The sequence below is a fragment of the Oncorhynchus masou genome, chromosome 22 (assembly GCF_036934945.1).
Source record: "Oncorhynchus masou masou isolate Uvic2021 chromosome 22, UVic_Omas_1.1, whole genome shotgun sequence".
Classification (NCBI taxonomy): Eukaryota; Metazoa; Chordata; class Actinopteri; order Salmoniformes; family Salmonidae; genus Oncorhynchus; species Oncorhynchus masou.
This window is the reverse complement of record NC_088233.1, coordinates 21,690,045-21,703,336: the sequence shown is the minus strand read 5'-3', so window position 1 is coordinate 21,703,336 and position 13,292 is coordinate 21,690,045. Positions and strand designations below refer to the sequence as shown.

At 42.6% G+C, this 13,292-nt stretch overlaps 1 protein-coding gene across 1 annotated transcript; it reads left to right on the top strand.

The window, feature by feature from the left end:
* Positions 1–2,568: 2,568 nt before the first annotated feature.
* Positions 2,569–11,796, top strand: LOC135509178 (pannexin-2-like). Its single transcript, XM_064929609.1, has 5 exons — positions 2,569–2,871; positions 5,142–6,256; positions 8,084–8,216; positions 8,472–8,660; positions 8,981–11,796. Exons 1-5 carry the CDS (start codon positions 2,643–2,645, stop codon positions 9,286–9,288), a joined length of 1,974 nt encoding a protein of 657 aa, XP_064785681.1. The 5' UTR covers positions 2,569–2,642; the 3' UTR covers positions 9,289–11,796.
* Positions 11,797–13,292: the final 1,496 nt, after the last annotated feature.

The window sequence follows — 13,292 nt, the reverse complement described above, 5'->3', positions numbered from 1 at the left end:
GGATGTTGAAATCAGGTGCATTTTAGGTGCTGAATGAAAGGTGAAAAGACGTATTTTCCTTATGTCAAAAAGATTTACAGACATTGAAAATCCATCTTTTTCAGTCATTGATTCTATGTCCAAATTTCTGGAAATACATTCTTTCAAGTCTCTTAATATACTGTAGGAAAGAGGAACCAACTGAAGATTATTGCTCCCATCTGTCACATGCACTTATGCTAGCTTTTCAAAGCATTCCAACCTACAGAATAAACCAACAGACCACTTCAACTACAATAGCATTCTCAGTAGCAGTAAAAAAAAAGAAACCTTGCTATGACTGTGATATGTTGTTGTTTATCTAGCTTAGTTACGTAGCTCTGTCTGCTGAATTACCAAAATGTAAAAATAAAAACACAAAGCATGCTGGGTATTATCCTAATGAGCTCCTCTCCCAAACAAGCACATATTTGATCTGAACAAATCATAGACCTCTAAGCTATGTTTCACTAGTTTAACATCACAGTACGACACAGTTTAGTACAGTAGAGAAGAGTGCGCTACAGTACGGTATAGGATAGCAGTTTTATTCAGGATAGAATAGGATAAGATAGAGTTTTATTCAGTAGAGTAGACTACAGTAGAGTATAGTACAGTACAGTTTAGTTCAGTAGAATACATTAGAGTAAAGTAGGGTTTAATACAGTACACTTTACTGTACTCTGTGCTCTACTGTATGTTTATTTACTGTGCACTGTACTCTGCTGTGCTCTATTGTACTGTACCGTGCTGTCCAAAATTGTGAAGCATAGATATCTATGATTGGTTCAGATTTGGTTCTGACCAAATCTGAACCAATTATAGACGTCTATGTTTGGACCAAATCAAGGTCGGTTCGGACCGGACCAAATCTGAACCAATTATAGATGTCTGTGGACATTGAAATCAAGGCCGGTCCAGACGGAAGTCTGTTTGGTTCAGATTTGGTCCGGTCTGCATTAAAAAAAGACCTGTCCAGACAGTACTAAAGAAAATACATCTAAAAGACATTGCCGTCTGTAAATGCCTAGCGGGGAGTGAGTACAACAGGAATGTAGCTGCATACGGTGATGCAGAACACTGGTTAAAGTACCTTTGAGATGGTGTACCTGAGTGGTGTACCTGAGTATGGTGTTGGTTAGAGAGATAATCTCAACCAGATGATTTACTTGAACTAAACTGTTGGATTTATTTTCAGTGTTTACTGAGATAGTGTTTTGTTATTGCTCTGTATTTTAGAAGAATAGGCCAACATTTTGCAAGTATATATATAGTATGTTTCTTGACAATCCAACCTGGTCTCAGAGCATTTCATATTATTCTTATTGTAAATCTGAGACACTCCATTTTGTATGATATGTTACGTTTGGTATGGTTACATAAAACAGACGGTTAGTTAAGGCAAAAAAATGAAAGTAGGGTAGTTGGTTGGGGTGGATGGAAGGGTGTATAACACAAACGTTGAGCAACCTAAAGGTTGCGAGTTCAGATCTCATCACGGACAAAAACGTTTTTTTTCTTCTAATTAGCAACTTTAAACTACTTACTACTTTTTAGCTACTTTGCAACCACTTAGCATGTTAGCTAACCCTTCCCCTAACACTAACCCTAACCTTAAAACTTTTAGCTAACCCTAACATTAACCCTTTAACCTAACTCCTAAACTTAACCCTAAATCCTAGCCTAGCAAACGTTAGCATGCTAGCTAATGTTAGCAACCTAGCCACCTAGCTAGAATTCGTAACATATCATATGTTTACCAAATTCGTAACATATAGTACATTTTACAAATTCGTAATATAGTGTACATTCATAACACATAACACATAATACAATTTGTAATATAAATCACACAAATTAATACATACCATACAAAACTTAATATTACATACTAAATGGAGTGTCTCGGATTTACATTCAGAATAATACGAAATGTTCTGAGACCAGGTTGGACAATCTGTCTTTTGCAGGAAGATGGAATCGGAGTAGGTATCCCTATTGATCTGGGTATACTATAAATCCATACAAACTCATCCACCGGAGACCACACTCTTGGAGAACCGAGAGAAAGATCATCTATCCTTCCTTTTACCTGACACACTGTGTGTGGACCAAGGCCAGTTAAAGGTGAGAGAGAACAAAAACTCAGAATGTACACAGCACAACTGGAACCCACAGTAAACCACTGACTGAACACAATGTCCTTCCTCTGTGAGGGAAGAGAGAGTCAGAGAGCATCAATCTGTCTGACTCATCGTCAGTGAACATATCCAAGACTGTCCATCAAAACCCAGTTGTTCCTGTCGCGCCATATGACCAGCTCTGGCATTGAGACCGCCAGTCCTGTGTGAGTTGGTGTGTAACAGTGTGAGTGGACGTAGCTAGGAGGAGGGAGGTCCCACTTACAGTCAGTGACGATCCCAATACACCCAAGAGACTGTCAATCACATCAAGACCCAGCCATTACTGACTTTACATAACCACATAACCAGGTCTGGCCTGGAGACAGCCAGTCCTGTGTGTGTGTGTGTGTGTGTGTGTGTTTGTGTGTGGAAGTAGCCCAGTGTGTGTGAGTGGGTGGAGGTATCTAGGAGGAGGGGGTGGCCGTTGTCTTCTCAGGCCGGATGCAGAACATCCTCGAGCAGAACTTAGACATGGCCACGGCTCTGCTGGCGGGAGAGAAGCTGAAGGAGCTGATCCTGCCTGGCTCTTCCCAGGATGAGAAGGGAGGAATGCTGGCTGGCCTTATGGTCCAGCTTAAATTGGAGCTACCATTTGACCGCGTCGTCACCATCGGCACTGTCATCATACCCATCCTGCTCGTCACTCTGGTCTTCACAAGGAATTTTGCAGGTCAGTGGGTCGGCAGACCTGGCTTCAACTATTATTTGAAATAATATACTTTAGTTGTGCTTGTCTGGGGAAATTTAACCAGTAGAATAGTTGCAAAAGTGCAAACACCGCCCCTTTTGGCACTCCAGGCAGACTAGAGCAAACGCTCAAAATATTTAAAATAGTATTTGAATCCAGGTCTGGCAGACGGCCACTAGCGGGGCCTGTGACAGCGCTATGCTGCTGCTGTAAACACCAAACACACACAGCAGGTTGGGAAGGGAACTGTATGTCCTAACGTGTTGTTGTTAACTCACATCACATCAGCCTGTCACTTTACACTGAACCAGAACACAGATACTAGTAGACAGCTGTAGTAGCTTTGTTATTCATACGATGGCATTGGTATATTTAAAAAACAACAAAGGTTTCTCTCACAGACAATGCCCCAACAACATTGGCATTCATAATGTCTAACAGTAGGACATTATCCTGAAGAGTTTACTTGTGCTCTATTGATGCTTTTCCAGTGAGTCTCACACCCACACCAGGTTGTCACCAGTGTTTTATGTTAATGTGAGCTCTAAGGTTATCGTGTTTCCATCAGGAGTGTGACACTAAATATTTGTGGTGAGCTGAATCAACAACCTCGGTTTCATTTCATGTTGTGTTGTGTTGCTGCCATGCTGTGTTGTTGTCTAAGGTCTCTCTTTATGTAGTGTTGTGGTCTCTCTCTTGTCGTGATGTGTGATGCGTGTTTTAATCCCGTCCCAGGGGCTGAAAAAAAAAGACAACACACACATTGCGACAAGAGAGACCTAAGACAACAACACAGCATTGCAGCAACACGTGACAACACAGCATGGTAGCAACACAACATGGAGGCAGGAGGCCTTTTGCTAGGCCGTCATTGTAAATAAGAATGCATTCTTAACTGACTTGCCTAGTTAAATAAAGGTAAATAAAAAATTAAAAAATCATGACTGTTGGTTTATAAGAAGGTGTTAAAGCTCACAGTTCGCCATTGTTTTGTAAATGCAGCTGAAAAGTACTCAGAGCCTTGCCTGGCTCCAAGTCAGAGCAGGTGGAGCCGTGGCCAGTGAGACACGGGGGCCGGCCTGCGTAGATGGAAACAGAAAAGTCTGAATCTTTTGGGTAAAACACTCTGGTAAATCCTCAGATGAAATGCACCATACGATTTTTATTTTTTATCAGAATGATAGATCTGGGAAATGTAGGGTTAGTATGCAGTGCTTTTGGGTTTTGGTGTGAGAGATCAGTTCAGAGATTAGACTGGGATACTGTAGTGAACAGAGAGGAGAGAAAGGAAAGCTCAATGCTGAGTCAGGCTGTCTGCATAGCAGCACCAACCAGCTTTGACTGAGCATTTCACCTAGTACCGGGCGGGAAGCACTGGTCCGACAGAGGATGGGATTGAGTGGGAGCCCATCTCTGCATTCTATGCACTGCTCCTCTTCAAAACATAGGTTGCCAACTGGACCCATTTGATAGGCCCCACAAACCTCAAGTGCCATGGCAACAACCAAAAACAGCAGTGCAATGTGCACTATGTTACATTTATGTACAATACTTATTGTATTGATGTCATTGGTTTCTACCCTGAAATTGAACAAATTATGTTGGATTTAAGTCTCAGGCAAAGTCCAATACCAAATGAAGGAGCCTACAGGCCAAATATGAACGTGTGCAAATTTGAAGAGCAATCACATAAACTTTGTCAAGCCTGAAAAACAGCCCTTTCCCAGACACAGTACCCACCCCAGCCCTCTGACACCTGGCTCAGCGCTTTGCAGGCAGTGTGTAATGTTCTCATGCTCAGTTCAACAACCATTAAATGAAAGTCACAAGTGCACCTCAGGGCCAGATGCACCCCTGAACCTACCAGACCTTGTCAGTCGACCGTCGAATGGCCTTGCTGCTACCATACTCAAGCATAACAGGGAACGAATGAATGGAATACAGGTGTGGCTTGAAGTGCTGCCTCCTTCTCAGTCTCCTCTCCAGATGGTTTTATACCATGAATCAGCACTTCCAGAAAGTAATGAAATCTGAGAAGTCTTCTGACGCAAATGGATTAAATTAATCAATGGTATTTCCCCCACATAGGAAACATCTATAAAATCAACATTATATCAAGGACTAGCTGTTAGAGGAAAGTTTGACAATTCATTTTTTTAATTCACTTACTGTAAATAGATAACAAACATCCATTACCCTCAGTTGTAATGTCAAATTATGAGGCTAACTCTCTCCTTCTTTTCCCCTCTCAGAGGAGTCAATCTACTGTTACACGCCTCACAACTTCACCCGTGACCAGGCCCTGTACGCACGAGGCTACTGCTGGACAGAGCTGCGTGACGCCGTTCCCGGGGTGGAGCCTGACCTTCGACCTTCGCTGTTTGAGCACAAGTTCCTACCTTACGCCCTGCTGGCCTTCGCCGGCATCATGTACATCCCTGCTTTGGGCTGGGAGTTCATGGCCTCCACAAGACTTACATCCGAGCTCAACTTCCTGCTTCACGAGATCGACAACTGCTACCACCGGGCTGCCGAGGGCCGGGCCCCTAAGATCGAGAAGCAGATCCAGTCCAAAGGACCAGGCATCACGGAGAAAGAGAGACGAGAGATCATCGAGAATGCGGAGAAGGAGAAGAGCCCCGAGCAGAACCTGTTTGAGAAGTACCTGGAGAGACGAGGACAGAGCAACTTTCTGGCCAAGCTGTACCTTGCGCGCCACTTGGCCATCATGTGCCTCAGCTCCATCCCCATCTCCTACCTGAGCGCCTACTGGCACCGCCAGCGCCAAAACGAGTTCAGCTGTGCCCTGGGGGAGCCTCCAGACTCCAGCAGCATCCCTGAGCTGAGGCTCAGCGTCAACTGCAAACTGCCAGCCGTGCAGCTGCAGCGCATTATGGCCGCCGTAGACATCGCCCTGCTGAGCACCATGAACCTTGTCATCCTGGTCAACTTGCTGCACCTGTTCGTGGTGCGGAAGTCCAACTTCGTGTTCGACAAACTGCACAAGGTGGGCATCAAGACGAGGCGGCGCTGGCAGAAGTCTCAGTTCTGTGACATAAACATCTTGGCCATGTTCTGTAACGAGAACCGCGACCACATCAAGTCACTCAACCGCCTTGACTTTATCACCAATGAGAGCGACCTCATGTATGACAATGTGGTAAGGCAGCTGCTGGCCGCCCTGGCCCAGTCTAACCACGACGCTACACCCTCTGTGAGGGACTCAGGCATCCAGACCCTAGACCCCAACATGGACCCCTCTCTCTTGGGAGTGGGGGAGCTGGGAGGGGAGCCGCTGGTCATCAAACGACCACGCAAGAAGATGAAGTGGATCCCCAGCTCCAACCCCCTCCCTCAGCCTTTTAAGGTAGGTCCCCATGCATAGCGGCCTAAATGCTGCCTGCCACAGGTTTGCCTAAAGATCACTGTTACACCATGGATATTCAGTCTGAAAGAAGTCTGCCTAAAATATAAAGTCTACAAGTCAGAATGTTGAATGTAATTACTTACTTACTTTACCGGTTATCCGTGCTGTTGGTGCTTTTGACAGTAGGAGGTGGAGGATCCACAGGAAAGTGTTGTTTACCTGACTTTTTGTGGTTCTGTCACTTGCATTTTCAATCTCCTCATGCATTTTGCATGATGAGCAACATGTAAACAATAGCCAAATGTACCGAACATAGTCAATCGAACAATGTTTCCTCGCAATCAGATGGAAGCGTTTGTGAAATTTGACAGCTGATTGTGTGGGACAACATTCTCTCTGTGGTTCGGTTAGACTTGGCCATATTGTGCAAATGTTTGTCGCATGCAAAAAAATAAATATGATATACAGACCAGTGTACTGAAGGTCGGGTTGATAACACTTCCCTGTGGATATTTTGTCTCAGATTACCTCCGACATAGGGACAAACACAGCGGACAAGAGGTAAAGTAAGTTGAAATGAAGTTTGTTCAACATTCTGACTTGTAATGGGACTGTTTGTGAATGCTGAGCCTACATGTTAGAGACGAGACTAAGTATTTCACTCTCTGATTCTAAAAGAGGGTAGCCACAGGTCTGCATATTCTGGCCAATTATCATGGGCTGGAAATGCGATCTGTTTGTCTAAAGCTGAATTACACATAGTAGACTAAGTCTATTGTTGTTTTGACTAATTACCACCAATGAAAAAAGGATATTCCTGATTTCCAACCCAAATTAACTGATATTGATTAATCTTCTCACACTAAAAAAACCAACCTGTGGATTTCCTTCCGATTAATGCCTTAGGATATTCATCTAAATTAATATGCAATAAAATAGTCTTCACCCACTGTGCTGAACAACCAAAGCACCTGTCACGTGTGCTCCCTCTCAGGCCTCTAGGTCACCAGGCCGCTCGTTATGGCGCACACCTGTCACCATCGTTACACACACCTGCGTGTCATCAGACTCACCTGGACTCCATCAATTCCATGATTACCTTCCCTATATACAGTGGGGCAAAAAAAGTATTTAGTCAGCCACCAATTGTGCAAGTTCTCCCACTTAAAAAGATGAGAGGCCTGTAATTTTCATCATAGGTACACGTCAACTATGACAGGCAAAATGAGGGAAAAAAAAAAAAAATCACATTGTAGGATTTATAATTAATTTATTTGCAGATTATGGTGGAAAATAAGTATCCTTGTTGATTATTGTTCCATGTCCGTTGGTCTTGTGAGACCTGTGCTCTGTTGTGTCGGCTTGCGTGTTACTGTGTTAATGTGCACTTGTTATTACGGGTCTCGTCCCGTGTCTTGTTATTACGGGTCTCGGCCAGTGTATTTATTAGAGGTTTACACCTTGCTCTTTGCTTGGGTTACAGCCTTGTGATACACACACACACACACGTTTGTTTTGGGCTTCATCCCCATGTTCATGATGTACTCTATGTTGGGTAGAAAGAAAAAAGATATCGTATTCCTGCGCCTGTCTCCTATCATACAACGTAACAGGATCGTTCACTTTTTAAGTTTGAACTTTTTTGCAAATTATCTAGAGTGTTGTTTCATCCCAACCATTGTAAAGTTTGTTAAAGGTAATCCTTAGTAAGTCGGAAAAAACCCTTGGTAAAATAAGATGAAACTTCACAAAAGTGAACTATCCCTTCAATAATCTAATTCTGCTTGGGATAATTGTGCTAACTGTCCATGTCTGTCCATGGTGAAGGAACCTCTGACAATGACACGTTTGGAGAACAGCACTAAGACTGAGAAGCCCAAACCGGTGAGGAGGAAACCAGTTGCAGAGAACTATGTTGCTCCATTAAGCAAGAGCACACAGTACCCACCCTCTGCCAAAGGTACTGTACTGAGAGCAGTGACATTACTGTAGAAATTATGGTAATAGAAAGTTGAGTAGGCTAATATACATTTTATGGTTACTCAGAATTTTGCTATATTTCTCTATTTTGGATATTTGACTAAAACTGCTTTTGCATAGAAAAGTGCTTCAGGAATGCCACAAACTGTAAATAAAGTTGTGCAACTCATGCACAATTTGGTCCTGCTATTGTGTTCTATCCTCCTTACCATATCTGTTGAATGCCCGACTGTAGATATGAGCGCAATGGAGAAAAAGCACAGTCGCAACTTTACCCTGGATGTCCACCCATACATGTTGACCATCCGTAAGCCCACCAAGGTAGAGACAGTCAGCACAGAGCCTCTGCCCCCTGACCACACCCTGGACTCTGTGTTCATTGAGGGCACACACACCATCGTCCATGTTTCTGCTTCTATCACAGGTAAGATTGCCATGCCTAATCTCAGGAGGAATCTATCACCAAGGCAACAAAACCTTATTCTATATATTCCTGTCTCCCCTGATACTTTTTGGCATTTTTGAGAAAGGAAAGAAAGGAGAGAACTGAGAAAAAGCCAACTCTAACAGAATGCTTAACCTAATGCAATGGTGACCCAGAGTTTTGCATGACCACTTTGTCTTTATAGACTACAAGTAGGCTATAACTAGAGTCTAAACATTTTCCTGGTTAGGTCATGTGGTCAGGAAAAAACTATGGGCCTGTGTACAATACCATTGTTTTCTCTCTCTCTCCCTCTTCAGAAAAGAAAGATTGCACCCCAGAGTCCACCAACACGGTCTTCTCTACAATGACCGTCCCCACTAGCATCTATCTGAACAGTGCCACACCCAGACCCCACCCACCCTCCCTCGCTGAATGCCACCCTACAGAGTCCCTGATCGAACAAGAAGAGCCCGAAGCCCAGCCTGCAGTCTTTACTCGGATCCCTTCCCACCAGCTTCTAAGTATGCACCAGATACTCAGTATGGAAGAAGAGGGGGCTGGAGGCCAGGGGGCCAGACTGACTGAGAGACCCGTGGGGGAACTAATCGCTGCTGGGGAGTGCTGAGGAGGAGGCACACATGTTTGGGGACATATTTTGAGGGGGGCACACAGCAACATATACTCACCACTTCCATGCCAATCACTGTCTGCCTATAGAAAACAAACCTTGTCCTCCTGACCACACAGTTGTGCTGTGCTCACAATGCACCTCTTCTCTGGTGAAGGGACTGAGTGAGGGTGCTGAACCATCATTTTTTGATAGAGATTTAACAAGATGCAGCAAAAGAGAGGATACTGGTTCAATGTGTGCTAATCAACCCTGTCATCTGATGTAACTCTCTCAGCACTTGATTTGTCCAGGATGGGAAGCAAGGAGACTTTGTTGAAATGCAGACAGCATTTGTTGCTCATATCCTTGACTTGGAGAGGAAGCAGCTCATATTACAGAAGCTAGGAAAGAGAAAAGGGAAGGTGGAATGCTTTTTACACACATTTTAGTAAAGCACACCGTGTAAAACACTGCTTTACCTACAGTTAAATTCTGAAAACATGTTTATAAAAACATTACTATCATTGCTTATTGTCCCTCTATCCAAGTATACTGAGAGCCCATGCAATACGTTTAAAAATCTGCACTGCAATATATGCAAAAGAATATGCAATAATGTATACACTTCCAACTTAGAAGACATTTTACATACTGTAAATCATCTATAGACTCTGTAGCCCTGTCGGTTGTGGTGTGCTTCACACATAAATGTTCAATTAGTTCATCAGTGTCATTTGACCACACAGAGGACAGAGGAGGCGAAGTGAGAATGCACCTACCTTACTGAAGATTGGGCTCAGATGTTGCAATCTGTAACTTTAATTTTCCCAGTGGCACCCACCTATCCAAGAAGTGAAACAAAAACAAATGGTTACATTCGTTTTAGTTCCTCTTTAGTTTACAAACAAATGCAGGGGCAGTACTTTTGAGTGGGAATGAAAGTTACAGATGACAACTTTAATGGGTTCCTCTCACACCACTAGTGCACTTATTATGTGAGGTTGATTGATCCATCCAATAAGGAAGTCATATAATAGATTTTCTTGTGTAAAATACACGTCAGAAACACCTCCACTTTAATGAATATAGGCAAGAATATGCATAATAATTTTTTTGCCAACATTTTGCATTCAAGTTCCATTCATCTTCTTGCTATGGATCTACAAATGTGTTCCAACCTTGCCACCTCTCAATGTCAGTGTTTGTCCCTATATGTGCCCTAATTACTGTGATAGTTACTCTGAACTGTTGAGCTGTCAAAGTACAGTCGTCTTTACACCAGCACTGCATTTCAACTGAAACCTGGACACATTTGGGGACATTACAGTCACCCCCAGCTGGACATTGCAGTCACTTCTTGTGAAAGTTTTGAAGAATAAGTGAAGTGATACGTAGATAAAGAAAACATTTTACACAATGAAATATACAGCATCTGAATGCTTTGCTTTTGACTGTCCTACCATTTCACCATAGGCCTGCCTTGCCACGTGCCACCACATTGAGAGCAACAGCACCCCATCTCAGTAACACTTTCTCACCGTGCTGTCTCATTACTCACCAAAGACAATGAAATTAACGAATGAAAAGTACAGTACTGTAGTTAGTAGAATTGTTATCAGGATATGAAAGCACCTTTCACCAGGTATGATGCCATAGACAAGGGGATATGTGTAGCAAACAACCACCATCAACTGTATGTCTGAGCAATTGGTAGCCAAAACTGAGCAGTGATGGCAGACCAATCTACAACAAGAGGGTATTTTTCATGAACACACTATGAGGATTCCTCTATGCTGTGAATCTGTCATCTTGGGCAATAAAACATGTATAAAAGGGCATGTAAAAAGGTGCATGTAAAAAGGATTAGAAACCCTATAATATTACTTAACCTACCAGTGAGATATAGGGTAAGTGTATGTGGCAATGTAAAGTTGACCTTCCAATTAGATTGATGGTTGTGATGTTCACAGTCTAAAATCCACTAAATGCATGGTTTGGGAAACTACCTGCCTGGGTAGGCTACCTTAGAAATATTATTCAGCAGATGCAATCTGAAGGGTGCTTGTCTGGCAATTTTTTAGATGACAAAAAATACATTAATTTCATGATCTGTGGTTGGCACACTATCCCCTTGATGTACTCAGCACACTAATGCATCCAAAGGCACTTTAAATATGACATGTAGCACAAGTTTATGAGTGTGAGCATGTTGATAGAGCAGCGCTCCTCCTCATGCTTTCTTTGGGGTTGGGGACCTCAAATTGGGGAAAGAAACGGTTTTGTTCCTGAAGGCTCTGTCTTGGTAGACTGCCTACATTCCCTGCCTGGGTACAGATCTAGGAACAGTTTATCCACCCCAAATCCTAGTCCCAGTAAAACAGAGGAAAGACCGTGTAACTTGATCCTGCTCTTTCTTAAAATTAAGGTGGGTGGTGTTTCTCCGGTGAAATAAGTTGTGGGGGGTTATAAGATGTAGTCATGAGTAATACACTTTAACAATAAAATAAAAGTTGAACATGAGTTCTTTCTATACATGTTTCTGTAATTAATAGCATATGCATGAAAATAGATACATAAAATACACAATAATAAGAACATTTCCACCACGAACTATAAGTACCAGAAGGCAACGACAACAGACGAGTCACAGTCTGACTGAGTATGGGTGAGAGCACACAGGTTGGCGAGCCTGTAAGTTTGCATTCCTATTTATTATATTAATGTAGCTTTAATATTGCAATATATGTGATATACACCTGTTTACCAAGGAGTTAGCCAGCTATCAGATATGCCAGCCAGCTTGCCTGTCAAACTTGCTAACACCCTAAATGAATACTGTTACTCATTTCTGCGAGTAAATGTGTCACTAGAAGCTAGCTATCTAGCTAGTAAGTTTGAAACCATTAACTAACGTGACTTGCTAGCCAGCAAAAATAGATAGCTGTCAACAATTGTGTCAAACTGTTTATGACGATGATGTAGCTAATCTTGCATGAAGTAGCTACATGCAGTTTCGCAGCATGAAATAGCTATTTTTTAGTCATGATGAAAGTATGGTTGGGCGGTATCCAGATATTCATATCGTCATACCATCTCGCTCTCATACCAGGATATACGGTATTACCGGCGTAGTACACAAGGGGGTGCCAACAAACGCTAAACAGACCAGTGGGCGTTTATTACCAGAATGCTAACAAAATTAGCTCAACAAATTTCGATGGAGGCTGCTAGCTCCAAATATGCTAAAGAGAGCCTATATATGCCATTTATCAGATTAAAATAAATGAAGAACGAAAATAAACGAATTGCAAAGACAGGCAATCCAGCTCATAAAGTTATTGTCACGGCTTTCGTCTGTAGAAGGAGAGGCGGACCAAAATGCAGCGTGGTTGTTATTCATTGTACTTTAATAAAGAAAACTGTACACGAATAAACTAACAAAACAACAAATGTGCAAAAACCTAAAACAGTCCTATCTGGTGCAAAACACAGAGACAGGAACAATCACACAGTGAAACCCAGGCTACCTAAATATGGTTCCCAATCAGAGACAATGACTAACACCTGCCTCTGAGAACCATATCAGGCCAGACATAGACAAACAAGACATCCAACATAGAATGCCCACTCAGATCACACCCTGACCAACCAAAACATAGAAACATACAAAGTAAACTATGGTCAGGGTGTGACAGTTATACATATATAGGTAGAAGCTACCGAATATCATTTTTGGTGAGTTTGGACATTTATAAGGGAATGTGAACGAGATACATTGTGCAAATTAATAATGTTTTTATGCATGCTTGTCTGAAGGAAGAACATTACTGGCTCTGGAGCAGCATGTGTAGGATACATGCTGTGTGGAGTGTGGAGTCTGGAGTCGCTAGGGCAACGGGCCTACATGCTCTGCTTTGAGAAGAGGGGAGAGAAGAACAGAGAGGAGAAAAAAATAAAGAAATCAAGATAGTGGCAGCTCTACAAATAACTTATCCAATGGGCTTTGACCTTCCAAACAC